The 26,015-nt window shown below is 41.3% G+C and overlaps 4 protein-coding genes and 1 long non-coding RNA gene across 12 annotated transcripts in view; 2 read left to right on the top strand and 3 right to left on the bottom strand.

Moving 5' to 3' along the window:
- Positions 1-30: 30 nt before the first annotated feature.
- Positions 31-19,497, top strand: LOC135346950 (mitochondrial 10-formyltetrahydrofolate dehydrogenase-like). Of its 7 annotated transcripts, none has more exons than XR_010398151.1 (11): positions 31-95; positions 179-462; positions 772-937; positions 1,214-1,318; positions 15,140-15,331; positions 16,745-16,864; positions 17,211-17,324; positions 17,548-17,724; positions 18,078-18,183; positions 19,108-19,158; positions 19,210-19,489. XR_010398151.1 is itself a non-coding variant. In XM_064544729.1 (11 exons), the coding sequence occupies exons 8-11, from the start codon at positions 17,621-17,623 to the stop codon at positions 19,339-19,341; spliced, it is 393 nt and encodes a 130-aa protein (XP_064400799.1). In that variant the 5' UTR covers positions 31-95; positions 179-462; positions 772-937; positions 1,214-1,318; positions 15,140-15,331; positions 16,745-16,864; positions 17,211-17,324; positions 17,548-17,620; the 3' UTR covers positions 19,342-19,497. The 7 variants fall into 7 exon arrangements, 3 of the variants coding, with proteins under 3 accessions (XP_064400799.1, XP_064400800.1, XP_064400801.1); XM_064544729.1 differs by having other exon boundaries at positions 19,210-19,497; XM_064544730.1 differs by having other exon boundaries at positions 16,745-16,929; positions 19,210-19,497.
- LOC135346949 (E3 ubiquitin-protein ligase TRIM45-like) lies at positions 2,104-3,811 on the bottom strand. The gene is made up of 2 exons (XM_064544728.1): positions 3,597-3,811; positions 2,104-3,482 (listed from the first exon to the last, which is right to left on the bottom strand). The coding sequence occupies exons 1-2, from the start codon at positions 3,771-3,773 to the stop codon at positions 2,232-2,234; spliced, it is 1,428 nt and encodes a 475-aa protein (XP_064400798.1). The 5' UTR covers positions 3,774-3,811; the 3' UTR covers positions 2,104-2,231.
- Positions 8,831-11,616, bottom strand: LOC135346947 (E3 ubiquitin-protein ligase TRIM45-like). Its single transcript, XM_064544727.1, has 2 exons — positions 10,333-11,616; positions 8,831-10,238 (listed from the first exon to the last, which is right to left on the bottom strand). Exons 1-2 carry the CDS (start codon positions 10,513-10,515, stop codon positions 8,961-8,963), a joined length of 1,461 nt encoding a protein of 486 aa, XP_064400797.1. The 5' UTR covers positions 10,516-11,616; the 3' UTR covers positions 8,831-8,960.
- Positions 19,498-19,572: 75 nt separating the features above from the next.
- LOC135346946 (uncharacterized) lies at positions 19,573-20,742 on the bottom strand. The gene is made up of 2 exons (XR_010398146.1): positions 20,281-20,742; positions 19,573-19,886 (listed from the first exon to the last, which is right to left on the bottom strand). It is a non-coding gene; the product is annotated as an uncharacterized LOC135346946 (long non-coding RNA).
- A 2,985-nt stretch (positions 20,743-23,727) lies between these two features.
- Positions 23,728-26,015, top strand: part of LOC135346931 (mitochondrial 10-formyltetrahydrofolate dehydrogenase-like) — a 40,896-nt gene continuing 38,608 nt past the window's right edge. Inside the window, exons 1-4 of one of the 2 annotated variants that reach the window (XM_064544711.1) lie at positions 23,728-23,853; positions 23,959-24,243; positions 24,876-25,037; positions 25,461-25,618. In XM_064544711.1, coding sequence (XP_064400781.1) covers positions 23,965-24,243; positions 24,876-25,037; positions 25,461-25,618 — 599 coding nt within the window. In that variant the 5' untranslated portion in view covers positions 23,728-23,853; positions 23,959-23,964. The remainder of the gene's footprint in view (positions 23,854-23,958; positions 24,244-24,875; positions 25,038-25,460; positions 25,619-26,015) is intronic. The other variant, XM_064544712.1, reaches the window with a different exon arrangement.

Genomic DNA, 26,015 nt, shown 5'->3' with positions numbered 1-26,015 from the left:
CAACGGTACATGCTTGACCTTTGACCTTTACAAAAGCCTAAAAGCTTCAGTTCTCTCTTTATTTCCACTCCAAAAATTTAACCAGTGCTCTAAAAGTAAGCTCAGTAATCATGCACCGCACACGTTAGACCTACATGTATTGCATTTTCCCCCCTTGTAATATATCGTTTCTATTTAGAGGGGATGTCTGGTGCTGCTTTACTGGCTCGTCTCGCAGTGAGGCGAGGGTTAACCTCGGCCATTGCTGCACGACCTCTATCCACTAGGCTGTCAGCATACACACCTCGACTAGCCCCTACTTCCGTTTTGGCTGGAAGCTACGAGGGTGTGAGTGTGTGGGCGGGTATGAGAGGTCTCTCCACCACCAGTGCTGTGAGGAGTGAGGCTAGTGGAGGGGGGGGGGCGTTGTGCCTAAGCTGAAGATAGCCATCATTGGACAATCTATGTTTGGAAAAGACGCACGTGAGACAGGGGAGACTATTAATAGAAACTCTGTTGGTCCTAGAGCCCTTTAGTTTCGAGCTTATAATATTTCACACCACCCCTAGATTGTACATAATTCATACACTGCATACTGGGAGCAAATTTGCTCCGACTACTCTTATTTGTAGTGCCAATGGCATCTATTTTTCAACCCCTCCATAGGCGTTCAGTCTGCATACAGACAAGCAATAGAGTATAGACTGTACATACATTTACAATAATTTCGGCCATTACTGAGTAGTCAGTACCCATTATTTCCAGTACCCATCATTTCATCCCTGGCCCTAGGACTCTGATGGAGGGAGACCGCAAGGCTGGGTTCAGTGTGTTCTGGGCTGATGACGGCCTGGACACTGGGCCACTACTACTGCAGAGGGAAGCTGACGTGGACATCAATGACACTGTCGACTCTGTCTACTCACGCTTCCTCTACCCTGAGGGCGTGAGGGCTATGGTGAGTGGGCGTGATAGGTGTCTGTGTGGTGTGTGAGGGCTATGGTGACGGGTGTGATAGGTGTGTGGAGTGTGTGAGGGCTATGGTGAGGGGTGGGAGTGATAGGTGTGTGGAGTGTGTGAGGGCTATTGTGAGGGGTGGGTTGAACAAGACATGTATGGATACGTAACTTTGATGGAGGATTGTGAAAATTAAACAACTCTATACTTCTGCCGACAAACTTTTGTACAGTGTACATTACTATACTGTCCTTATTTATTGTCTCTGTTACTGTAGGGTGATGCGGTTGGTCTGATCCAGGAGAGGAAAGCCCCCCGGATGGTCCAATGGGAGGGCGGGGCGACCTATGACCCCATCTGGCAGAAGAAAGAAGTAGCCAAGGTGAGAAATACATAATTATATGTGCTGTACTCTTGGGTACTGTACATATGATTACATTTTTTCTTAGTACAGTGTGCGTACAGATACTCTACAATGTACATGTTTTCTGTAATACAATGTACATACTTATGTTGGCTCAAGGTTTCTTTAATTGGTGGTTAAAGTACGATTATTTCTTTCTAAAAATGCGTTTTAATTTGTGTAATAATTACATCTGTACCAACAGTACAATAGAGAGAGAAAGTACTGAACGTAGGTATACTGTGCATGTACATCAGATGTACCGTATAGCGGGTAATTTTCGTGGGGTAAAATATTCGTTATTTTCGTGGGCAGGCTGACCTCCACGAATTTTAACGTAGGCGTGGCTTATCGGAATGTAGGAATGTCGTGCAGCCACGAGACTAAACGAAATTTTTACTTACGAAAACCACCGTTTCTCGAGTTAAACGAATTTTTTACCCCACGAAACTTACCCGCTATACGGTATGCGGAGAGTAACGTGACTTCCTGTATCTGTCACAAGCTTGTGTGCACATTCCAAGCCCATGACAGATACAGGAAGTCACGTTACTCTCCGCATACATCTGATACACAGTATGTCTACGTTTGATACTCTCTCTCTATTATATACTCTTGAGTACATGTATTTTGTATATGCACATGTACAATGTGCCAAAGGCTGGAATACATGCGGTATGCATTTATTTTGACTGTGTGCTAAGTCTTTGACAAACCTCTTTTGGTTAGATGGCTACAGTTTCAGTCATGACATTATACATGTAGTGTATGTGCACAGTTTTCCATAAGCAACATTAAGAAAACATGCTTGTATGTTTGTAATGTGTACAATACATTGCAGATGTACATGTAATTAGAAAACAAATAGTTTTACGGTGTGATTAATGCATTTCTAATTCCACTGATTATCTGGTATTTGTCGTCTGGCGCGCCGCCTATGTTGACGATATGCGTCGATGATATACTGAGAAGTTTTGTGAAGGCCTGTGCCTCCATATTTCCCATTGACTTGAAGTGTAATCGTGTAAATACTTGGTACTACAGGAGTAAACTTGACTGTCCATTTGTTTGCTGTAGCGTTTTCCTCAGTAGTACAATTATCACATAAGCTGCCTTGTGTGTAAGTTGCTGAAGCAGTTAGTTTAGGAGGTTTCCATTTCCATTTATAATTCACTACTGCCGTCACTTGAAATGAAACACTACAACCATAAGAAAACGGAACAAAATTTTGTAGCTCTGTAGTAATAATTTGTATATCTGGCGTAGAAGTTTGTACATGTATCTCCCCAACTGCCGTTTCTGTTTCCTTTCTCTGAGGCTGTTTGAATTCGACAATTGTCATTTCGATTTTCTCAGTGTCTTGACTATCCCATGTTAGCTGACTCAGCTCTTTTAGTCTGGAGGTGACTTGTGCACAGAGGGCCAGTAGTTCCGTGTCTTCCTTGCAGGCTAGAGCTCTTCTGGCAAAGCTCAGAGCACCCTCCATGCTTGTAATGGCTGTCTCGTGGTATTCTTTCTGTGCCCACAATTCTTTGAGGTCTTTCGTACAAGCATCGTCAATCTTCTTGTGTAGTTCTTTACGCCTTGCTTCAAGTTGTTGGATGAGAAAATCAACCTTCTTATCAACTTGAGCTTTGAGTGAAATCGGAGCTTCTGTTTTTTCCTTTTCAATGGCAGAAACGTATTTAAAGCTGTCATTGAATTCTTTTAAGTTTGAGTTCGTTGCCTTCATTAGATTGTTGATACTTTGTTCCACTTCTTGTCTTGCTTTGCTATCGATGCTTCCAATGTCATGGCCGTTGTGTAGTCCCACAAAGCACAGGAGGCAGGCCAAGCTCTTACAACTCTTGCAGTAAAGCTCTAGCAGTTTGTCGGGATGAACACTGCACAAATAGCTCTTCTTTGACTGGGGCTTGATATCCTTTCCAGGAGTGATATTGACTGTCTTGTGATCTCGAACAGCCTTAAGTCTTTTATGAGCTTTCAAGCACTCTTCACACAGGTAGTCTGAGCAGGTGTGGCAGTACGCCACTGGTTTGTTGCTATCGTCACATTGCTCACAAACTGGTGTGGTTGTAGTAGCTTGTTTCTGATTAGCAAGAGTGTAATCATCGGGGAAACCAAGGGGACCATTGATAGGAACCTGTAATAAATAGATACATCAACTTTTATATAGTTAGTTGTCAGTACATGTACATAGGGATACTAGTTAGTGTATACAAGCTTTACAAACATTTTAAACAGGTCTTTCTTTTACCTGATGTTGAGCTTTGCACTGAGGGCAGATTAGGCTTTTCTTGTCTTCGGTCTTCTTGTGAGCTCCCTCCAGACAATGGAGACAGAAGCTGTGACAGCACGGCAACACTTTGGGCTTCTTGAAGCTGTCCAAGCAAATGGAACATTTCAGCTCTTCTACCACTGCACTCTCTGCCATTGCTTGTTTTCAGAAATCACAGTTTGACCTTTTGTCCTTTTGTGTTGCTTTCCTGGAATGCTTATGAATATCACTAAAGTCTCTTTGTGTTGACCTTCAATAATAATTATTGTCATAACTTTTCCATACTTCCCTGAAATTCAATATACCGTATAGCGCGAAATTTTCGAGGCACTTATATTTCGTGGATTGGCCTCTAAAAGTATTTTCGTTGCACAATGTTCGCGGAATGACTGCTTACCGGAAGCCACGCCTTTAAATCTTGCACGTTATAGCAGGTAAAGAACGATTTTCGTGGACTTAATTTTCGTGTAAGATTGCTAACCCACGAAATCCACGAAAATTAAGCCCCTCGAAAATTTCGCGCTATACGGTATACCATTGGATTCTTTGTTAAAAAGCGCTTCTATGTCTTTATGTTTTAGAGGTGATAAGCTCCAACCAGCTGACAGCTTCATGAGAAGTCCCTGGCATACATGTACCGTATTTACTTGATTAAACGCCCGGGCGTTTATTTCAGATCGAAATCTTTAGAGGGGGTGTTTAATCCAGGAGGGCGTTTATTGTTATGTCTACTCCAAAACTCTTGCACAGCAGCAGTTATTGTGCTCTTCTTGGGCTGCTGTCTCAGCTTAAATCTATTTCTCAGCTTAAATTTAAGTCATAGGAGTGCCCTCTGTGCCGGTATCTCTCTCTCTCTGCCATCGATGCATCATAAAAAGTATTATCATTCTATGCTGCCATGCTTGCAACTGCATGGGTTCCATGTGCTATTTCAGCTCTACCTACAGTGCCACGCCCCATATATGGGTGATTATTTAAGATGGGCGTTTATTGACAAAGACAGAGCTTTTACCCTGGGCGTTTAAACGAGATGGGCGTTTATTCAAGAAGGGCGTTTAATTAAGTAAATACGGTATTCACATTAATGAAGCCATAAATGACCACACAACTTCTGCAACTCCAATAGACTTTAGCGAATGTGTGTATTGTTCTTGTCTGTGGTGTATATATTAGCTGTGACACTAATTTGTGATGTTGAATCGTAATGAAAAACTTGTATTAAAAATGCTATAATCATGGTACTTTTTGAGTGATTTTCATTTATGTTGAACATCAATTTGTTCAGCACTGTAGTTTATTAGACCCTTTACAGAACCACCTCTTTATCTCATAGTCGTGCACATGCTTGCTACATCCCCATATGCATGCATGAGAATAAATGAACCTAGACCAAGGAATTTTGCACCACATGTGCTTCATTCATTATACTTACGTTTAGAACATGCGATCTTATACATTTATGTAACCAAAACATTGTCATGTAATTATTGTATGATGCAGTTCTACCAACTACCAACTCAATTTATTCTCATGTACTTCCATTTGCTCCTCCTCTAGTGCACTATAATGTACATGTACTTCGATCTGGTAGTCCAAAGTTTTGTGTAGGCCTGTGCCTCCATACTTTCCTTTGACTTGAAGTGTAATCGTGTAAGTATTTGGTTCTTTAGGAGTAAACTTGACCGTCCAACTGTTTGCTGTAGCATTTTCTTCATTGTACATTTATATGTGTCTTGACCGTATTCATAGTCATAGTACAGGGCTGTATATATTGCTGAAGCAGTTAGCTTAGGAGTTTTACATTTAAAATTCACTGCTGCCGTTACTTGAAACGTAATACTACAACCCTCAGAAAATGGAACGCGTTTCTGTAGCTCTGTGGTCCTAATTTTTATATCTGGCGTAAAAGTTTGTACATGTATATCCCCAACCGTATCAGTTTCCTGTTCATTAGTTTCTTTGAATTTGACGTTTTTCATTTCGATTTTCTCTGTATTTTGACTGTCCGATTTTAGCTGACTCAGCATTTCCATTTTGATAGTGACTTGTGCACAGAGGGCCAGTAGTTCCATGTCTTCCTTGCAGGCTAGAGCTCTTCTGGCAAAGCTCAGAGCACCCTCCATGCTCGTAATGGCTCTCTTGTGATATTCTTTCTGTGCCCACAATTCTTTGAGGTCCTTCGTACAAGCATCGTCAATCTCCTTGTGTAGTTCTTTACGCCTTGCTTCAAGTTGTTGGATGAGAAAGTCAACCTTCTTATCAACTTGAGCTTTGAGTGGAATACGAGCTTCTGCTTTTCCTTTTCAACTGCAGAAACATATATTTCAAATTGTATTTGAATTCTGTCAATTTCGAATCTGTTTTTTTTACTAGGTCTTTGGTGGTTTCTTCCACTTCTTGTCTTGCTTTACCATGCATCGATGCTTCCAATGTCATGGCCGTTGTGTAGCCCCGCAAGACACAGGAGGCAGGCCAAGCTCTTACAATCCTTGCAGTAAAGCTCCAGGGTATTTCTGATTGGCAAGAGTGTAATTGTCTGGGAAACCACAGGGACCATTGGTAGGAACCTGTAATAAAAGTGTTCTCTTTGTCCATATATACAAATAATTATGGATACCAGTTAGCTAGTTTGTTAATACAAATTTAAAAAACACGTCTTGTAAGGCTATGTGAATTGTTTCTACCTGATATTTAGCTTTGCATTCAGCACAGGTTAGGCCATTCTTGTTTTTGGTTCTCTCGTGAGCTCCTTTCAGACAATGGAGACAGAAGCTGTGACAAGACGGTAACACTTTGGGATTGTTAAAGTTGTCCAAGCAAATAAGCTCTTTCACTGCACTCTCTGCCATTTTTAATAGCGAAATCTGACATGTGATGTTCCCTAATGGTTGCCTAATGTGTGCTACTAGTAATTGCTGTAGTGTGGTGTGGCTGATGACTCTATCACTAATTAGTGGCTTGCTGTTTTATGAAACTGTTGAACTACATATGCATGTCTTCTTGTCTTCTTGTCTTCTTTTTACATTAATTGTGTAGCCCCACTTAGCTCAGTTATCAATATGTTAGGCATGCATAAAACAAGTTCACACTGTGCATGTACATATACATAATATCACTCATTGAATGTTTATGTGAATGCACTTAATTAAAGGTCTAATTAATCGAGGAAAACCATGGTGGTCTACATGTACATACATATACACATCGTGTATAAGGTCTATTTGTGTTGAGTTCGGCCCCGGGAGTTCTATGGTAAATTAAAATGACTTTATTTATGCTTTATGTGGTTGCACATGGAAAGTGCTGCTTTTAGTTAGAAGCGCTTTTTAGCAAGGAATCCTAAAGTTATGACAACATTATGAGGGCCAAAGTCAACACAAATAGACTTTAGTTGTCTGAATGTTTGCTCTAGGCTTTAAGTACGTACATGTAGCTCTACATGAATCTTTGTGTAGCTCTGCATGTGCCTCCATAGTAACCATTGACTGGAAGTGTAATCATGTAAGTACACGACTCTTCAAGAGTAAACTTGACTGTCCAACTGTTTGCTGTAGCATTTTCCTCGGTAGTACAATTATATGTACTTTGATAGCTTTGATCATAGTAATTATTCATAATTATGTACCGTAATCGTTCTAATTATAGTACCAAGTAAAATCTAGAAATGTATGGTGCTTATTTGGAGATGTAAAAAAATTATGGATCTAGACCAAAAGAGTGGATTTGGAAAGTTGAATAGACGTGGCTTAACAAAACTCAAACTCCAGCTCGAAAAATTGGCCTGTCAGTCTCAAAATCTACTTAGCTGTGGTCCCACCTACCTAATTTCTTTTGCATATTTAAAGAACTTCTTGAGGCCATGGAAGCATGCAGTGCCATGTACGTTCTAATTAGGCAAGTACTACCAGGGTTTCATCCAGGATTTTAAGTTTGGGGGAGAAGTTTGAAAAGGAACCGCGCGCTAGCGCGAAAAATTTGAGGCCGTGCACACTTCTGGTCACCACCCCCCTATATTGTTTGCTGTTGGTGCCTATTTGCGATGTACTCCTGGCAATGTGCATTGACAGGCAACTCCATGTAACTTGGTATGCTGGTTTGAAATTGTGGACCGTATCTATAGAACACCATAGAAACCACATGTACCAAAAGCAATGGATAGATTTGTGGTAAGACTAGGTATAATGACCGTCAATCATCTCTAGCAAAAGACTGTGTCTAGATAATGTTGGGTATAATTATGTTAGAACGTGGGCATGAGGTATCTATGTGTTATAGTGTCCCAAAGCTCGAGGGCTTTAGCCCGAGGGATGAGGTACACTATAACCATAGATACCGAATGCACATGTTCTAACTGATTTAGATCCCAAAACCTATTGGCTACTAGAAATGCACTAGCTTAGCAACAGTAAACCTATATATACAGCCAACCTAGCAACTGCATCATTATTCTTTTGAAAACTAATACAATGTATCTGAAGTTGGCATCTCTGTGTCTCTACTAAATCTGTGGTCTCTATTCAAGACAACCCTGGACCTCAGTTTGATGGACAAAATTATAGTCCTAGCTCCACCCACAAAACGGAAACATCCAGCTCCTCCCCCAGTTTTGCAGCAAACAAGCCCAGCACACTTCCCAAGAAACGAGCGGCTCGTACTACTCTCACAAAGCGAAAGGAAGACACCTATAAGCTATAATTTGCAGCAAACAAGCCCAGCAAACGAGCGGCTCCTATACTACTCTTGAACAAAGCGAAAGGAACTTTAGGAAGAAGCCAAAGCTAGAATCCCAGCACTTCCATACATCCAGCTCCTCCCCCATGCAGCCTTGCAGCAAAAAAGGACAGCACACTGCCCAAAAAACGAGCGTCTCCTACTGCTCTCGAACAAAGCCAAAAAAAGAAACTAGAGCTTCTCTCTTTCATTCTAGTTCTGTTATTATAATTATTACTAGACAAAGCATCTAGCTACAATAATTTTTATGTTATTACATGTGTATCTTCTTGTAAATCACAATACAATGTACAATGTTGTAGTTTGTAGCCCAGAGCAATCTATAGTACCGGTACTATAGCTCATAGTTCCCTGCTAAATACACTCAAATGGGATCTAAATTAATTATAGTACCCCTCTCTCCCTCCCTCTCTCTCTCTTCCCTTCTCTCTTCTCTTATTTGGGGAAGCTTCCCCCCGCCCCCCCACTAGATGAAACCCTGACCACAAAAATAAAATATAAAATTTAGAACAGAAAAAAATTTTACTTCCACAGTTGGTGCGCTTGTATTAAGGTGGTTCTATAATTAGAACGACTACGGTATATTATATATTACACTGGCACCTCATTGCATTAATATACTTCAATTTGGTAGTCAGAACTATGGTGTAGGTATGTGTCCTCATATCCATCGACCTCTTCATCATATTCTCCAAATTCGTCTTCATATTCATTATTGACTTGAAGTGTAATCGTGTAGGTACTTCGTTCTGGAGGAATAAACTTGACTGTCCAACTGTTTGCTGTAGCATTTTCTTTAGTACTACAATATATATTTTGACTGCGTGTATAGCGAAAGCCATTACGGTGGGATCTATAAGTTGCTGAAGTAGTTAGTTTTAGTGGTTTCCGTTTAAAATTCACTGCTGCCGTTACTTGAAACTGAACACTACAACCATGATAATATGGAACACGTTTCTGTAGCTCTGTGGTTGTAATTTTTATATCTGGTGTAGACATTTGTACATGTACCTCCCCAACTGTCGTATCTGTTTCCTGTGCATATCTTTGTTCATTAGCTTCTTTGAATTTGACGGTTTTCCTTTCAATTTTCATTGTGGACCGACTATCCCATTTTAGCTGACTCAGCTCTTTCAGTCTGGAGGTGACTTGTGCACAGAGGGCCAGTAGTTCCGTGTCTTCCTTGCAGGCTAGAGCTCTTCTGGCAAAGCTCAGAGCACCCTCCATGCTCGTAATGGCTGTCTCATGGTATTCTTTCTGTGCCCACAATTCTTTGAGGTCTTTCGTACAAGCATCGTCAATCTCCTTGTGTAGTTCTTTACGCCTTGCTTCAAGTTGTTGGATGAGAAAATTAACCTTCTTATCAACTTGGGCTTTGAGTGGAATGGGAGCTTCTGTTTTTTCTTTTTCAAGGGTAGAAACGCATTTCAAGTTGTCTTCGAATTCTATCAATTTCGAATCTGTCTCTTTCACCAGATTGTTGATACTTTGTTCCACTTCTTGTCTTGTTTTGCCATCGATGCTTCCAATGTCATGGCCGTTGTGTAGCCCCACAAAGCACAGGAGGCAGGCCAAGCTCTTACAACTCTTACAGTAAAGCTTTAGTGGTTCTTCGGGGTGAACACTGCACGAATAGCTCTTCTTTGACTGAGGCTCGATATCAAGAGCCTTCCCAGGAGTGATATTGACTGTCTTGTGATCTCGAAGAGCTTTTACTTTTTTGTGAGCTTTTAAACACTCTTCACACAGGTAGTCTGAGCAGGTGTGGCAGTACGCCACTGGTTTGTTCTTGTCGTCACATTGCTCACAAACTGGTGTGGTTGTTGGGGCGTGTTTCTGATTAGCAAGGGTGTAATCATCGGGGAAACCACGGGGACCATTGGTAGGAACCTGTAATGGAATGTTATCTTAGTGTTATTTTTAACAGTGCATGTCGTATGGATACTAAATATTAACGACTTTTGTATATCTGTTAATAACTAACCTGATGTTTAGCTTTGCACTGAGGACAAGTTAGGCTTTTCTTGTCTTTGGTTCTCTTGTGATTTCCCTCCAGACAATAGAGACAGAAGCTGTGACAACACGGCAACACTTTGGGATTCTTGAAGTTGTCCAAGCAAATGGAACATTTCAGCTCTTCTCTCACTGCAAGCTTTCTTTTTGCCATTTTTGTTTTAGCTGTTCATGACTGTGAGGTTGACCTTTGTGTGCTCTCCTGGAATGCTTCCAAACAGTCCCAAATTTGGCGATGTAATTGTGGTTGTGTAGCATTGTGGTTATGTAACAAGTATGTTTGTGGCTTGTAAATACTACAGTAATTCATGGATAAAACAGTAAGAGGGATTAGAAACGAAAATGTTTGCGTGAAACACTCCGTTATAGGGTGTGGCTAAAACTAAATTTATAGTCAGCATGCTCATTACCTGTCTTGACTGCTATACAATGTGCTGTACATAGAAATGGTGAAATTGATCACTTTTAATGTTGATTATTCGAGAATCTAGCTCTAAGAGGTCGACTAAGCAACGCAGCCACTATCACTAAACAAATAAATGCTATACAAGAAGGAATAGCCCCTACTATGAAGTCGTGGGAGATCAAGGCCCGTGGTGTCTCTAAAAGTATACTAAAGCAGTTTAAAGGACTATACTGCAAACGTTTATGAACAGTACAGCTTATATCCATAGCATGAACCATTCTATGTAGCACTTAGATACATAATAACCAAGTCAAGCAATGTCCTTTGCTGTTTCGGCTTCACAGCAGGGAAAGAGAAAAGTTGACATGGAGTAATTCAAGCTAAACTCAACAAAAAGTAAAAGCAGATTAAAGACAACAGACTTAGAGCTTGTCAGTGGTGTAAACTTACTTCTCTAGAGTACCTCCCAGCCCCGAGTGATCGCTAGTGGATAGGAGAGCAACAACCTGAGTACGGTAAAAACTAAAATATTCGCGAGCGCGAAATCATAACGCGGAGTGTTTCACCAGTTGACATTTCCAACCTGTTCTATCTATGCTTAATTATGGCTTCTGTTATCAGAATTGGATAAAGAAACAACTTTTTCCGTATACCTATTTCCAGCATCCATACCCAGGTCCTGAAGTGCAAGCCAGGTTCCAGAGTCACAGTACTAGTAGATATAGTATTTATGAACTGGCCACAGGAAAATCAGGATCCAGAACTTGAAAGTACTACTTTTCCCAGAAATCTAAGTCGGACCAAACAGTGTCAACTTTCTCTTTCCCTGCTGTGAAGCCAAAACAGCAAAGGACATTGCTTGACTTGGATTAGCCTCGAATCCATACCGATTAAAATATGTATTTTAATCGGCGTGGATTCGAGGCTAGACTTGGATCTAAGTGCTACATAGAATGGCTTCATGCTATGGATAAGCTGTTACAGTACTGTGTATTAATGTTTGCAGTATAGTCCTTCAAACTGCTTTAGTATACTTTTAGAGACACCACGGGCCTTGACCTCCCACGACTTCATATAGTAATGGCTATTCCTTCTTGTATGTATTTATTATGCCTCCAGGCGTAGCTGCACAAGGAATATGGTAAAGCTGACTGTGTGTGTATGTGTGTTCCAGCCGTAACTGCTCAATGGTTGTAATGCGACGAAAACTAACAGCTTCTCTAGGCTTTTAGCCATGTTTTCTTGGGTTTGATTCGTGGATTTGCAAACTAAAGCTTTGTTCTCCAGTTATGCTAATTTTACTTAGTGTAAGGCTGTTGCAGTCTCTTCAGAATCTTTGGTAGTAAGACTCCAAGCTTTTATACTGTGATCCTAGTCCACAGTGCATGTCTCATGCACCACTAAAACTTCGCTCTCAGCATGTCTCTAGAGTCTACTTTGAATTTAATTGCTCCTGTTACTCGTTGCTACCAGCTTCCATGCTCATACGTAACTACTGCATTTATTGTATATCACTACTCTGGTTTCTATATTCATGTCAACAGCCGAGGGTTAGCACTTCAGTGCTCTAGTTATTTTAGCCCTTGCCTTGGGACCCATAACTACTGATACCACCACCCTTATATATAATCACACTTATTGACTGTCTGTACACACAATATATAGTGCGTACAGTTGTACTCTTTTGATTCAGAGTGTCTCTGAAAGCTGCCATTGTGGTCACATTGTCATACGTATTCTTCCTTTTTGTAACTTTGCCTGTTTTTTTACAATTTGTATGATGAAATTGCTGTCAATTATTTCGTGCATGCGCATACAAAGGTATACCAGGCCACCTTTCTCTTCGTGGCTGGAATCGAGGCTAGCACTGTACAAGTTAACTAGCTCGAGCTAGCTCATAGATAAACAACTAAACACTAATAACCTTCGCATAATTGAAAAAGTGCTTCAATTCGAGTATAAAAAACCAACAATGCAGTTGAGCATGCACTTAAAATAAAGATACGCTTATAGTCGAGTAAGTGCTAATAATCCAGTTTCTACAGTAGTTTCAGTCAGACATTATAGTGTATGTGCACAGTTTTCTATAAGTAACATAAGAAAACTATCGATAGCTAGTACATTCGTCCGTTGAAACGTGACCAACCTCCTCTGGTCTATGCCTTGGCCAGCAGCATGACTAATTTGTGTTCATGGTCTGTTGTTTCCATGCCTAACCTGATTAGTGGGATAATGTGTGTAGGAACCATCAGTCCATCATGTCACATGTCATGCACACACACAACATGTGCTACTGAAAAAAAATGGCCAGCATAGAGTTACCAGTAGCTGAGGAGTTGAGTTGTAGTGTGTGTCTGAGTGGTTTCAGAGAGCCCAAAGTGTTGCCGTGTTATCACAGCTTCTGTCTCCATTGTCTGGAGGGAGCTCACGAGAAAGCCGAAGACAAGAAAAGCCTAACCTGTCCTCAGTGCAGAACACAGCATCAGGTAAGGAGGAGACTATATCGTATAGCCTAGGTTGTAGAATGCGTTCATCATTTGTAAATAACACTGCATGCTGATTGACTATATTTTATTGATAATTATTGTGAATTTCCTTTGCATGCTTTTTCCCTGTTAGGAATTTCATGTTGCACACTACCATGTACACGTGGTTTATGCATTGCAATGTACTTGTACATGTCTGGTTACATGATTAGATACCTCAACTATTCCCTTGTAGGTGCCCCCTAATGGAGTGAAGGGGTTTCTGAATGACTACACATTAATACCAAGCAAGGAGGACACACACACCCCGGCCACTTGTCAGCAGTGCGAGGATAACAACAATGCAGTGGCTTATTGCAACACTTGCTCCCACATCTGCAACGAGTGTCTAGCAGCTCACAAACGATACAAGACGTTTAGTTCGCACGAAATTGTCAGTGGTGATTTGTCAGTGGTGACGAGGAAAGCCAAAGCAAGCTTCACCGAAAGAAGACCTACTATTGTAGTGTCCACCCAGAGGAGGGTCTCAAGCTGTATTGTGACTCGTGTATGACGTTGGTGTGTGTACACTGTTTTGTGAGCGCTCACAATGGTCACAATAATTTTATCAGAAGCAATGACGGAGCAAGAATTAAAGCAAAAGAGACAATCCACAAATTAGCTGACACCACTGAATCAAAGTTGAAAGAATTTAAAGCTAACTTGAAATACATCTTTGATTGAAAAGGAGAAAGTAGAAACCCCCATTACACAAAGCTCAAATTGATGGGAGGGTTGATTGTCTCATCCAACAACTTGAAGCAAGGCGTACAGAACTACACAAGGAGATTGACGATGCTTGTACGAAAGACCTCAAAGAATTGTGGGCACAGAAAGAATACCACGAGACAGCCATTACGAGCATGGAGAGTGCTCTGAGCTTTGCCAGAAGAGCTCTAGCCTGCAAGGAAGACACGGAACTACTAGCCCTCTGTGCACAAGTCACCTCCAGACTGAAGTCATTGAGTCAGCTAAAATGGGACAGTCAAGCCACAGAAAAAATTGAAATAAATGCCGTGACATGGAGGGATGAAACATACAATGTGTTTGTCGGAACAATTTTTACTCTCGTTTCTGCCCCTACTCAACCTACTTGTAGGCCAAGCACCTTCACACATGGACATAGTGTGTTGTTCATTGTTATGACATCTTTCGCCGATGCTCTTAACACTTTCCGGCTTGGAGACAACCATAATCTGGAGCTCAGTGGATCAGCGAGGTGTTCAGGCTCTATAGAAGTACGTAATACCGGGTACTATCAATCGACGCTCACAAAATCGTTTACAGAGAATGTTGCCGTGCAAGTTACAGAGAGTCAAAATGAATGGAGAATTAGTTTTTCTCCTCCCTATGAAACTACCAGCATAACTTTATGCTTGACAGCCAGTGGGCAGTATGGATATGAACCAGTAACAACTGAGCTGAAGTTGTCTTTATATAACTCTGAATTTCCTTGACTTGGCGGCTTAACCTTGATTACGTATAATTATTAATTAATGTACATACATGTATACTGTTTATCATTAGTTTTGCTATCTTATGAAAGGTTCAATGTTGCTTAAATATGTACATATCCTCCGCAGTGCTCAAAATTGCTAGTTTTTAGTGCCGTTTCGGTTAAGGAGAAATTTGAAGAAGATCTTACGGTTAAGGCTTGATTGTCTAACTTTTGATAAGAAAAATTTGACTGTAATCAGTACATGTAACGACTATAATGAGGGTGACCTGCTTCATATTGGGTGACCACAATAGACTGTAGTATACTTGCACTATCATTGACTTGCATCGAATTAAGTAGCACTATAATATTTGGGGGTGTTAAGCATATTTCACTTTTTGCCCTCCAGACACTCTCCTGTATCTCCTCCATGTGAGTGCAGTCCTTAACAAGGGGTCCCTTTAATGCTTAGGCTCCTACATGCGGCCCTGGTGTACGTACCACCCCTTGCAAAGACCACACACACTAATGCAGCGGAGAGAGAGAGAAAGGGGTCATCCAAGAAACACAAGGAGGCAGCAAAAGAGAAGGAAGCAACCAGGTGTGTATATATAGTGCAGTACTGACTTGGATCCCAAGGGGGCCGGGGGGGGCTGTAGTTAGGTTTGGGGTGGTCCAGTATGTTTGTGCATGTTTGTTACAATGTTAAGATCACTACATAAGAAGTGTCCCTTATTTCTAGTGTCTCTGTACATGTGGATTTGAAAGTTGCTCTCGCCAAGTGGTGATGAGACATACACTGTACTTGTGTAGTATAATTATGAGTAACATTCAATCTTATTTAGAGCACACAACACAACTTAAAACATAATCATCCTTGTAAACAGAATGAAATAGCGTAGAGTCCCCCGACAGTACCTCATGATGCAGTGTTATATATTCAAGATTTGAGTCGGCCATTTTCCCTTCCATCTCTGCATGTACACAAATGCCACCAGTCATTAAATATCCTTCATGCTGTTTTGTCCAAGAGTCACCACATACATAGGTAGCCGGCAGCGTTTCTATGGCTTCGCGACCATCGATTCTACACAATGCACAAGAAGCTATGAGATTGTTCTCTTCACGGAATGTCTTATACTTAACAGTTCTCCCGTATACTACTTTCTCTATTTCAGTTGAATTCGTATAGTTGGATTTAAGGTCACCGTAGTATCTCACGTGTTTTTCGTTAGTTGGCATACATTGAAAATTGGTACCTGTATCAGTTTTGAATCCTACTGTTATTCCAGCGTATATATGGCTTGCATTAATGCCGCAATATTTTGAGCCTATCACCACGTACGTTGCATGTTTCATATGTTCACTGCTGCTCAAGTTGTAGTATGCTGTTAGCCCAGTTCCAGCTCCAATTCCAGCTATAGCCAGTACAAATAGACCCACTGTAATTGATACGCATGTATACACGTTTGTGTATCTTCTTGCCGGTAAGTTTTGTTCATGTACACGTAGTTGCCGTTCTAATTGTTCTATCCTTGGTAACAGTTGTTGCTCAGCTGGATCAGGTTGGTCTTGTTGAAGTGGCTCCTCTTCTGCTACCTCTATTACATATTCACTGTCAATCCCTTGTTGCCCTACTGCTCCGTATTCTCTATCTCTTTGTACTAAAGTCTCTCTATCACTTTGTTGTCCGTAGTGTTGTCCGTAACGGTTGTAGTGAGTCAGATCACGATTCATGATAGTTAAGTACCTTTTTTTTACTAATTCTTCTATGCCTAAGTCACATGTTGTTATATGATTATTGTTAAGCCTTCCTTTTTCGGTGTGTTATATAATTATATGCGTGTATGAATAATTATAACAGCTATACATTGTCATTATCGTATAAGTTATGGTACGTATACTACAGAGTTGGTCAGGTCTACGTATGGAAGCCTATACAATTTGTACAATTAATCTCTATTCTGCATTTTCCTGAACACACACACACACGCACACACACGCACACACACAGAGCCGGACAAGGAGGCCTGCAGTGCCCCAGTCCAAACCTTTCTGTCCTCCTTTAAGGAACCCTCTCTCTCTCTATTCATCTCCTATTTCTGCTCCAGTAAAACTCCACCTCCTTGCGCTGGTATGCACACAAGTTACTGCTCACACGTACCCTCTATCAGTACAGTCAGATTCCACAGCAAGTAGGTTCGTATACACGCTCGATTTGTGGCCCAGGGCTTCTATATTGAATCACTTTGAGGCCCTCTAAACAAAACCCTTATAATATATAATAATTTATTATTACTTGAAACAGACTGTATACTCATGCAGTCAGTATACCATAGGTGGCATAAGTGAATTGTAGCTAAATGCTGTCTTATGCAGTAGGGAAAAGGGAGATACATGTATTAGACCCCCTTCCTCCCCCGTTTAAGTGTCTGCAGCTGGTATACATGCATTATAATCTCTACTCTGTGGACATGCAGGTGGAGACCCTCTGAGAGATGTAGCCTTGGATGCCCACTTACGACCGCAAGTCAGCTCAGTTCGTGGACCTCCTGGAGCACCTGCCCATCTCCACACTGCAAGTGCTGGAGAAGGTATGTGGTGGGGGGTATATGGACTGTACACATTTTCTGTGGTATGTGGTGTGGGGTATGGATTGTACCATGTGCTCCTGATTGAACACACTGTATGTATATATAATTATAGGGTATGAAAATTAATATGTACGCATGGTGCATAATGACTGCGCACAAGGAAAACAAGTAACTCAATATCTGAGCTGTAATGATCACATGACTTTATTTCAACCCCATGCAGGAGTCGCTATGCCAAGGCTATGTAGAGAGAGCCATTGACCTACTTAACAGCCTCAATAGTCAAGTCTCCACCCATGCACCCTAAAACTCCCACATCTACTCATAGCTGCAGAGTGGACTTTGACGGTTTCTATTTAGAGAACGAGCCGTATGCAATGAATCGGAGATTCTTTACTCTGTGAGTGAATGTGTTCAACATATAAAATATGTACGCTCTCTTGGCTGGTGAACTGTCTCTCTGAAATGTTATAGTGTTATTGTCGTGGTGTGTATAGCTACATGTGTATATATGCTGTGTTTTTATTTAATGCCTTGACTACAATTTCAGCTATAGACTATAATAATAGAGAAACTACAAACCAAACTTCAGCTATATATAGGCCTAGCTTGTAAAAACGTTGCCAACTAATATCAATTTTGATCAAATTGTATTGTACTTTATACCATGTTACAAGCGTTTAATAAAAGTCATACGGTCCCTACTCGCTTTCATGCTATATCTATTATACATGCACCCTTTATTATTCCTAGGTATCCAATTACTAGCATCAAGTCTGAGATCAAATACAGCCCCAAGATGATACTTGTTAAGCTACAGCTCGTCCTCCGCATCTCAGACATCAAGATCACCAAAATGGTGAGTGAGTGGGGGGAGGCCCGGCCTTCAGAGCATGTGTATTCTACTGTTGGTGATTTTACATACCGTATTTACTTGATTAAATGCCCGGGCGTTTATTTCCTAGCAGCATCTGTAGAGGGGGCGTTTAAACGAGATGGGCGCTTATTCGAAACGGGCGTTTATTGTTTTGTCTACTTCAAACTCTTGCTCATCAGCAGTTATTATGCTCTTTTTGGCTGCTGCCACAGCTCTCAGCTTCAATCTTAAGTCGTAAGAGTGGTGTTTCTTCCTCTGTATCCTCTCTGCCATCATAAATAGTATCTATTATTCTATGCTTCCCTTGTTTCAGCTGGTTCCACGTGCTAATTCAGCTCCACCCACAGTGCCACGCCCCATACATGGGCGATTATTTAAGAGGGGCGTTTATTGACAAAGACAGCTTTTACCATGGGCGTTTAAACGAGACGGGCGTTTAATCAAGTAAATACGGTCAAGAGTAAGAGTGTTGAACTGCTAGTAACAGCAATTTCCTGCTCCTGCGTCATCACTTGATAGTAATCAGTACTGATTAGTTATGTTAGCAACACTTCCCAGAAACCGCACATGCTGTGATTGCACAGTTCAGTGCTACAAACCACAGACCACAGTTTACTTAACAGCACTCATTAATTGAATAGTGCCGACAGTGATGACGCATGTCAAGGCAAATGCGGTTCCACGATTACTACAGCAGTTCAACACTCTTACTCTTATCTACTCTTGATACGGTATATACTTGTGGTATAAATATTAACCATAACAATTATTATCTTCTTAGTTTAGTTGGCATTACTTCTGGCCGCGGCACGGCCTCGGGTTGCTGCATTGAGCATGCAGCTATTGCTGGCAACACCAGGTCTTAATTAATAGAGCACCTTACTTGCATTGCATGTTTTGCTGCAGGTGCGTACTGTCTATAGACTGTGGCAAATGTCATCGAGCTATAAAAAACAAGTAAGTTCATTCAACGCTGGAATAATGTAAAGTACACACACCCACTCACAGGAAGATGTGGATGACTACACGCAGCTGTTACCCTTACTGCTTTGTCGTGCAGGGTTGCTGGTTGCTATTGACAACCCCCTTCCTATAGCGGAGCTACTCTCTATGGTTATAGTTACAGCTACTGACAACTGATCATGAACCAGTAGACACTTATTAGTTTAGAGATTTAAACACAAGAGTAGCTGATCATGATAATTATTATTATCATTTTATATCCTGACATTAATTTTGTGATAAATGTGAGTTATGCCGTTATGTATTACAATTATAGCTACATGGGCATGCTCAAGAAAATAGTCATAATTATCACTTGCATTGACCATGCAAGAAGTATAAATCATATACCAATTAAAGTGTAATATAATTATATACCAGGGTACACATGTTTGCAGTACCCTTACATGCATGCATGTCATAGTTGACGAGCTACGTACACACATGTAGTTATTAGCTATATCCAAAAAACAATTAATAAGAGTATCAATTCTGATTGAAAAGTACGCTGTTACAGAGTTGCATGTATAGATCTCTAGTAACCGGAAGTTCAGTCCAATTCTTTTGAGAACCCTCTGGCACATACACAGAACTGGATTGACATGCAGGCTTGATTTCTTTGTTTCCTATATATAGCAACGAGAGACGGGCCAATCTAAACGGAGTATATGGAACGGGTTCACCTGTGTGCAGGTATAGAGGAGGGGATTTAAAGCTGTGTATTAATCAGCTAGTGCAGTGAATTGATCATACATCTGTAACGTTAGTTTGGATGGCTTATTTTGTAGCTAAAATAGCTTTAATTTGTCATGTGGATGATTAACTTGATTTGATGCAAATTATATTAACTGAAGGAGCTCTTCTTAAGCTTTCAGAAAACCACAAAAGCATATAGACATTGGATCACCAGAACTCATGGCTGTCCAAGAGTTCAAAAATTAATGTGTTCACAAAACATTTTTGAGATAGCCACCTATGAGAAGTTAATGCATGTTTAAGTTTGGGCCTTCCAAAGTCAAGTTATATGGTTTAAAGAACATGCAGCTATATTGTACGATGTGAATGATGGTCACTTACAATATCAGGGGCCGGGTCTGTCTGTTCTGGGGGGGGGGGGGGGGGACCATGGATTCTTGACCCAGGGGATGAACTTCATTGTCATCGGCACAGGGCCGGTAGCTCTTTCATTCCCCCCGGTACACACTCCTCACGGTGGTCACAGTCACATGCATGCACGACAATGAGTCGGCTGTGATATGAGGACGGTGCATGTGTGAGATGGGGAGCTGTGGCACAGTTCACCGGTGTAAGGGGTGGGGCATCGCCATTAGTGCCCTGTGAGGGGTGCGTGTGGGGGGATAATGTGAATTAAGCTATGATTATGGTATTACTATAATAATTATAGGAACACTTGTATAATATTTCCTGGCCATGCAGATGTATACGAAGCACACAAATTACTTTAATCTCATCCAAAAGTATTATATAAAAGTGGGTGCAAAGTGTTGAGTAACTGGTAGTTAACTGTGTCAACCTGCAAGAGTACTGGCTCCTCGTATATATACTGCATGGAAAGGCACAAAACTAAAGCCCCATATGCTATACCGCCCAGTCCCCTGTCTTATACAAAACCAAAATCGCATGCATTATTATATTCTGCGCGTATATTCTTTCATTTGTATATAATTATATGATCAAGAGTACCTGGTATGATGCATGTGTGGCCAATAAATGCAGATGCGTATAGAGGTAAAATCTATGTTGCATGGTTTGACCAATATTATCCTTAGAACGATATTCATAGAAAATCTTTTGGAACACACATACAAGAGGTGCGTCTCGTAATACTTTTATAACATTCATTTAGTATAATCTGGCTGCTATATAGTATATAGTATAAGCATGCATACGCAGTTCAATCATGGTAGAAAGTTAGTAGTAGCCAGTGGCAGCGAGTGTAATATTGCATCCAGTACTTTCCACTAAGCTCCTAGGGTATTGGATGTAAAGTTGACGATTGATTGGCATTGGAAACCACATGTTTTCAGAATTGAAGCTCCATGACCTCTGATTATAGCTGTGAACAAACAAGTACTTTTCGTAGCGTGGATATCCATTCGGTCCTTCCGTGAAGATAGTGATGTCTTGGGTGACGTCTCGGTTGGCATAGCCACATTGAACGTATCCATAGATAAGAACAGCGTTTGCTGAGGTTGGGATCACGTTTGAGACTGTTCTGGTCCAGGATGAGATAGCTTCATGCTGACGATTTGAGTTTTCGTCACAGGGGTCCATCTTGGAAGAGCAGATATTGCTCTAAGTGTTCCCAGAACTAGGAGCAGACGGATTGCCGAGTGGAGATAGCCCATGTTGAAGAATTGATATGATGACTAATTTTGCTGAAACTGAACTATTTTTATATTAGCACAGGTATACATATACGATCTTACATACTGTCAACCGGATGTACATGTATATAGGCAGCCTTGTAAGTTACACCACAAATGATAAACAGAAACTGACACAGTACAGGCCGGGTTCTCCCAGTAAGAAAGACAATTACACCGCAAATGATGAACAGGAACTGACACAGTACATTAAGGTTCTATGGGGTATTGGCCAGGAAAACCACCAAATAACGTGGAAAACTACCAGTGACAAAATTAAATTGAAAAATGGTCATGGGAATGACATTTTAACGGATTGGAGTTACATGTATACTCTCGCCGGATTTCTTGCTTCCACACTTTTTGGTGTTTCTTGCAGCCAATCCTAGCAACGTTTACATTGCAAAATGTTTTTCTAGTCGGTTTACTTAGATTTGACAGTAGAACAGTTAAAGTCTAAGGTTGACCTTCATAATAATTATTATATCCCGTTGCTACGTTGTTGCCAAGTGCAATATGAAGCATATTGCACTGCTGAAAGTCATATTGCACTGACCGCAAAGTCATATTGCACTGACCGCAAAACGCCCCTCTGGCATTTAGACAGACAATTAAATTTAAATTAAATTAATACGCATGAGAAATAACAAGTATCAAAGTATGTCCAGCCATGCAGGAATGAATGTTCAGCACTGCTGGAGTTTCTTCTTGCAACCGTGTAGGTTTTAAAATTGTCCAAGATTTATTTTGTGGAAGATTCTGTGTTCCTAGATCGACCTAGTCCTCGACATCGTGATGCATGTCAATTCTGCTTCACCGTAGCACTAGAAGTGGCTCTTTTTGCTGGGGGCATGAGCTGTTTTGCAGCAGTGTAGAAGCGAGCTTTCTTGGCTTGGTTATGAGGCCGAGCGTAGACCAGCAGCTAGTATTCACTGAGTAGTGGGGTGGGGCTGTTTCTTTGCAGCAGTAAGTGGGGCGGGGCTGTTTTGCAGCACCAGAAGTGGGGTGGGGCTGTTTTGCAGATTTCCAACTCCAACAATTTTGTGTCAAGCCATTCGTCGGTCATGCCAATCTTATACGCTGCAGATACTGGCGTCTAGAAGAGAGAAGAGATGGAGCTGTGTCTAGAGTTGTCTCTGTCTTTTTTTGTGCTGTTTATATTGTGTTACTAGGACAGTGTTATGTTGCTATGCCCTCGGGATATAAACTAGTTATAACACGTGCACTCGGGCTGCATGGCATATATTGCACTCAGCCCTCGGGGCTGGCGCCCTCGTGCTTCAGTGCAATATATTCCATACATCCCTTGTGCCCGTGTTATAACTATAACCTATTGTCATAATTATATATACTTCAAAGTTTCAAGTACCATTGAATTCCTTGTTAAAAGCTTCAACCAGCTAAAAGTTAGCATTTTCTATGTACATGTAGAGTCAGTCCCTGGCATACTTTTCAACCACACAATAAAAGCATAACATGAAGCCATAATTGACCACATAACTTCCGGGGTCGAACTCAATGCAACTAGACGGTATAGTAGAGACAAATTGTTTCCAAGTACATACTGTCATGCATACAATGCTGACACTATATACATTGGGATTTTAACAGTTGATCTTTAGTGGCTCCACCACTACAGGGTGTACATAAATGTACTACGTAAAATTATATTTGTATTACTAGTACTGTACATACAGCAGCTCACATTTTTCTGTCTTTTCTCCATGTACATCTTCTGTCTCGAGAGTGGAAGCTGGTTCCCAGGGACGGCGAACTTTTTGCGTGCAAAAACCCCAAAAGTGCTGGCTTGCGAGTCTATCGGAGGTTTGGATCTACCACTGCATCCCTCACTGGCACCAGCGATAGCTTCCTCCCCCAGTGGGTGCACTAGCAGGTGCTGTCCTGAGAGCAGCCTCTCACTAGTTAGGTCTATTTGAAGTCCTTGCAGTGCTTGAGGATGCTCCTGGCTAATAATTGCAGCCATTTTTAGCAGATTGTTCATTTTTTAATGCCCATTCTTGTTTCAGGGAATATCCCCATGTACCGCAACATGTAGGTACATGGTTTCTTTGGTAACAATAATTATTATCAATCAGTGGTTTTTGTTTATTAATTTTTTATTATTTTATGTGTACATGCTTGACCTTTGACCTTTACAAAAGCCTAAAAGCTTTGCAACACGTGTGTGGTCTAGCCGGCTCTATCAAAGAAGCTTCAGTTCTCTCTCTATTTCCACTCCAAAGATTCAACCAGTGCTCTAAAAGTAAGTGTTATAAGCTCAGTAATCATGCACCGCACACGTTAGACCTTTGCATTTCCACCCTTGTAATAAAATTAATGATAAGTTTTATCATTATTTATTTTGCAGGAGAGGATGTCTGGTGCTGCTTTACTGGCTCGTCTCGCAGTGAGGCGAGGGTTATCCTCGGCCATTGCTGTACGACCTCTATCCACTAGGCTATCAGCATACACACCTCGACTAGCCCCTACTTCCGTTTCGGCTGGGAAGCTACGAGAGTGTGAGGGTGTGAATGTGTGGGCGGGTATGAGAGGTCTCTCCACCACCAGTGCTGTGAGGAGTGAGGCTAGTGGAGGGGGCGTTGTGCCTAAGCTGAAGATAGCCATCATTGGACAATCTATGTTTGGAAAAGACGTACGTGAGCTGTATAGTAGCGTTAATTAATTTTAGACAGTGGATATTTTTAATAGTAGCTCTGTTGGTCTTGTCTAGAGCCCTATGTGATCCTTTAGTTTTGAGCTTCCGTTAATCCTTCTACTATTTATAGTTCCAAGCAAGCAATGCAGTTAATTACTGAGGTATCCCATAGTGTTGCACACCTGTACATGTATTTGTATGGGTCATATGTGCATGTCATTAACAGTGTACAGTAACTAGAGCCATTGTTTGAGAATGAGCTCAGAAATTGTGTCTGACATTGCTCAGACAATGCTCCTAATAGCAGCTGCTAATAGCCAGCCACATGCATTTATGGACTAACCGTGTAGAAGTGAAGCAACGTAGGGCCAAGTACTGGGTGACCGCCTGGGTTAGGGTTAGGCTACTAGATATAAGTTTGTACATGTAGCATGCAATTCCTTACTGTTTGAAATAGGAACTTTTAATGCAGAGGTTATGCTATTTGCTGTTGTACATGTACTGAATACATTGCTATATCCATCACTGTTTATGTGATCCACCCATTTTAAATACTCTGCTGTAGTGGACTATCCTCCACTATCACCCCTCTCTTACGTGTACAAGTAACTGTCCTTGTTTTGCCTCAGGTGTACAACTTGCTCCGAGCCCAGGGGCACAATGTGGTGGGTGTGTTCACAGTGCCTGATGTCAACGGGAGGGCAGACCCTCTTGCTGACGCTGCAGAAAATGACGGAGTCCCAGTGTTCAAGTACAAGCGATGGAGAAACAAGGGAAAGGTTATCCCAGAGGTCAGAATAATGTGGGCTGTAGCACTACATGTTTCTAAAATAAAGCACTTAGTGTCCATAGTAACGTACTTATAGTGGGTAATTTTTATGTAGTAAAAAAAAATTCGTGGGTAAGGCGAAGCTGACCTCCATAAAAGTATTCCCCACGAAAACCTAGGCGTGTGTACCAGTATGGTGTGTAATCAATCAATGTATGTAATGACAAATCAATTACGTACGAATAATACTGTGTTCAAGGTGAACACATTTTTTACCCTACGAAAATTACCCGCTATAAGTATAATTATGGTTCTAACTTTTCTTGTTACAATTCTTGTTCAGTACATGTACAGAAGCAATTATTGTGTCTTGATTACCTCTCATAGTTTAAACTCTCCACCCCACCCACGCACACACACACACTCCACACACGCCCCCTCACAGATCCTACGTGAGTACCAGAGTGTGGGGGCGGACCTGAACGTGATGCCATTCTGCACTCAGTTCATTCCGATGGACGTCATCGACTCTCCCACGAATGGCTCCATCATATACCATCCCTCCATACTCCCCAAGCACAGGGGGGCCTCCGCTATCAACTGGTGAGCTTGTCATGTGACTATTGAAGTATTAGCTAGTGTAGCTTCTGTTAAATGCGAGGGATAGAGTATCCATTCTCAAGCCTGGGATCCCTCTCCCTAATAGTGGCTGGGAGGCTATACAGTAATTTAGTTACATTGTTGGTTGGTACATGTACCTTACGATGTTTCGTATAGTGAATACACTTACGATGATTGCTCTTGACATCTGTTGAAACAGTCCTATTTAAGCTAGCTTTCACTCTGCATATATACATGTACATGTAGCAGCTTATACAGTGTGTACATCAGTACACACACCTACACCATTATTGTAGCACGAATTATTCTTCACACCACTCCTAGACTGTACATGTACATAATTCATACACTGCATACTGGGAGCTAATTTGCTCCTGAC

This window comes from Halichondria panicea, chromosome 13 (genome assembly GCF_963675165.1).
Source record: "Halichondria panicea chromosome 13, odHalPani1.1, whole genome shotgun sequence".
NCBI classification, from domain to species: Eukaryota; Metazoa; Porifera; class Demospongiae; order Suberitida; family Halichondriidae; genus Halichondria; species Halichondria panicea.
Note: the sequence above shows the minus strand (reverse complement) of the source record. Positions and strands in the feature narration are given on the sequence as shown.